Source organism: Nannobrachium achirus (assembly GCF_963921795.1).
Source record: "Nannobrachium achirus genome assembly, chromosome: 9".
NCBI lineage: Eukaryota > Metazoa > Chordata > Actinopteri > Myctophiformes > Myctophidae > Nannobrachium > Nannobrachium achirus.
The window spans coordinates 51,957,727-51,961,307 of NC_137818.1; the positions used below are offsets into that span (position 1 = coordinate 51,957,727).

At 43.2% G+C, this 3,581-nt stretch overlaps 1 protein-coding gene across 1 annotated transcript; it reads right to left on the minus strand.

Moving 5' to 3' along the window:
• Positions 1-1,990: 1,990 nt before the first annotated feature.
• LOC308290966 (COP9 signalosome complex subunit 7a-like) lies at positions 1,991-2,680 on the minus strand (the record flags this gene model as incomplete). Its single annotated transcript, XM_080732881.1, has 1 exon — positions 1,991-2,680. The coding sequence occupies one exon, from the start codon at positions 2,678-2,680 to the stop codon at positions 1,991-1,993; it is 690 nt and encodes a 229-aa protein (XP_080589007.1).
• Between the last annotated feature and the right edge of the window lie 901 nt (positions 2,681-3,581).

The window sequence follows — 3,581 nt, forward strand, 5'->3', positions numbered from 1 at the left end:
AAGTTGTTCCTGGGCCCTTACATGTACTGCACTCGATGGGACTCAGCAGCGTATAACGCATCATGAAATATCAGACCAAATATGGACACGCCGAAGGTCAGCCTATAGCGCTATTTTGCACTTCTTACGTCCATATATGAAGATTTGTGCCGTCAACACAATTCAATAGTCAAGGAATGATGTTATGCTCATATATGGTGATCCCCAAAATCTGTGCAAAAGTTGGAAGGCAAAGTTACGTCACAGTACTAAGAGCCTAAAAAGTGGACATGCTTGATGCCACAATACTGACATCATAGCTAACTGACATCATCCAGTGCTGGGTACTGAAACCTGAGAAAACGTCATAATGTACGTGACAGTACATTATGACGTTTTCTCAGGTTTCATGCAACTTTTTTTAAGAATACATTTTAATACAATCTGGTAGAGTAGGCTATGTTAATACAATAAAACTTGTGCAATTGGGGTGGTTGTATTCTGTCTCACCAAGACAGATCTGACGCGAATATTGACCTGACGGTCAAGATTCAGTTTATCCCCTGAGCAAGCAGGCAGGCTCTATTTGTTCAATGGTAAAGATTTCAGCACTTGCGGAGGACACCGGGATCGAAGAGGACAGTTACAAGCGCTCAATTGATGATGTACTTTTCCCCTTCGAAATACAGTGGAGTAATATGTCTTTTTAGTGAAGTGAAAGTAATAGTATCCAACAATACAAATACTCAAGTAAATGCACCTTTTGCATGTCCACCACTGTAAATGCCTGAATATTTTTCACATTTATAGCACCGAATTACTTCAACAGAATGATTTTATTTGTGTTAAAATCTTTACCTTTTTTTCTCCTTTCTTTTTAAGTAGCCAATTATTTTGAAATCCATTGTCTTGCCAATTAATGCCTGACACTACTAGCTCACCAGCAGTGAGGAGCCCTCATAGCTTTTACTTTGAAGATAAAGCGGGCCGGATTGAGAAGGTCCATGGTCCATGCAGTTCCGGCCCCGGGGCCGTTCGCAGCCCATGTGTGGCACAGAAGCTCGGCAAGTCAGTGTACCATGGTGGATTCAAACTCACAGACTATGTGGTGGTGAGCAGGTACAGTACTAACCCAGCACCACCTTACCGCCCATTTTTTACTTTTTAATTATCCACTGGGCTTGATCTATATGGAGAGAGCCCAGTTAATAATATGTTCTACTCCTCACTATTCATCATTATTTGTTTCTCAAAACATTGGCATCCTCTAAGTCTTGTCATACGTTCAACCCCTATGAAAGCAACGTTCAAACGTTTCTTTTTTTTCTTCAGTAATATCAGTGTGATTCTTTTTTTACTTCCCTGATTTTCTTAATTTTTTTTTGCCAGACCCATGAAATGGGTAGGCCTACATAAGCAAATGTCGGTCTGTCTGTCCGGGTTTTCTATATAAAGGGTATATATGATGATGACATGATGATGACATGCCTACAAAAGGCATGATGTCATAAATGATGATGACAGACAGGGGGTCTGGCACAACCAGGTTGACCTGGTCTAGTTTTATATGATAGCCATTACCAACTGATGGGATTGTGGGAATTTCTTCCGTTCTCGAGATGAAGGCCACACAGTTTCTTCAGGAACAGTGCCAGTTTAGTTTTGTCCATGGTGATGAAATCCTGCCCAAATATGGAAATGACTGACATTATACTACTGACATAGATGACTGACTTTGCAGACTGGCCACATGAAGTCTACGATGCTGCACATGTCTTCTTTTTCACATTTTGATAGCATCCCAATTCTGGACCAAAACATTATTGGTAGAAAATGGATGATTCTACAGGTAACAACAACATGTCGGAACTTTGAAGAGAACTGGTGTAGAGGGTATAGAGAGGAGGGGTGGACCTAGTATAGAGCCTTGAGGGACCCCAGTCGATAATATAGGGTTAAGATCGCCAAATCCACAGATCTCTCTTCCCCAAACTATTGGGTGCACATCAGATCATTTATGTCCTCTCAGCGGAAAGTTGGGCTTATTAAAACCAAACCCGCCGAACCCGTGAGTGGACTTTTGCTTTTTCTTTAGCTCTTTGACCCGTTTCTCCACCTCCTCCTTTTTCTTCTGTTGTATCTTCCTCTTCTGGTTTGCTCTATTAACCTGCTCGTCGAGGCTGCTCAGCACCGCCTCGCACTCCGTGCACCACTCCTGCAGTGTCCTGACGATGGCGGGGAGCTCGTTGGGGCCCAGGTCCCGGCCCTTGCTGCTGTCCACCTCCACCTGCTGGTTGCGCTGGTCCAGCTTGCCCTGGATGACGCGGCAGTACAGGGCCTCGATCAGCAGGTCCTCCAGCTCGCGCATGTTCTTCAGCTCCAGCTGCTGCTGCAGCAGCGAGTAAGGCAGGCACTTGAGGTTGGACGCCAGGCTGATGATGGACAGGTGGCGAAGCTTGTTCCTCTGCGCGGGGGTGAGCTCCGGAAGAGACGCGGCCCTCTCTTTGTAGTCACTGTAGGTTCCATACGCAAAGAGGTCGAGGAGCCGGTACACCGGAGCATGGGGACCTTTCTCCAACTCTCTGACATTGGGCAGTTCCAGGATGTCGGAGAAGACGTAGAGGTTTGGCGTCTCGAGCAGAGAGCTGACGGCCTGGGCCAGAGCTGGGCCGGACAGAGTCTGGAGTTGCTTCACGTCCATCTTATAGTTATTTAGTTTATTGGTAAGGCAGTAAAAAGATAACAAAACACACTTGTTTGTGTCTGCTCAGTTTCTCTGTCACAACGCAGAAGAGGTGAGTGAAATAGCCGTGAGATTCTCAAGTGGATTGAATCTTATGAGAAACTGATCCAGTATCGATTGCGCAAATGCTCATTCGAGGACGGTGACGGTAATAAATATCATTCATGATGTAGCGTGACATCACTAGACAAGCCCAAATATGAGGTCTACACTGGCTGGGATAACGTTGCCATGGTGATTAGTTTAGATGCTTGATATATTTATATGACGTTTACAGGCACATCTATCTTCTAAATTCACAAAAGCTCTGTGTATCTGTATACTGTAGGCCATACATGGGCAACTGGCGGCCCCCACCTTCACGGCCACATGCGGCCCCCACCTTCACTTAATGCGGCCCACGGGTTAATTTCGGAATACTGATATATTATTATTATTATGATATATTATTGATTTCAGCTGTTTCAATTCCAAACATGCAAACATGACCCGTTTTAATTCCTTCAGTCTCTCTTAAAGCCCCTTTTCGACTGCAGTTTTAGCACCACACCACACCACACTACACCACACCACACCGCACCACATACAAATATCTACATTTTCCATTACAAAAAAGTACCCCTATCGGTAAGAAACAAATTGACCCTTTTAACTGTGATTATAAATCAATATAAATTTGTATTACAACTATCCTAATTATAATGCACTGTAATGGATTATAACTGTGATTATAATACATTATAAAGTATTAATGTATTACTATGATAATTAAAATACACTATAATAGATTATAATAGTGGTTATAACACAATAGAATCTATTATCATGTATTACAACTATATCCTGGTGGTCTAAATGA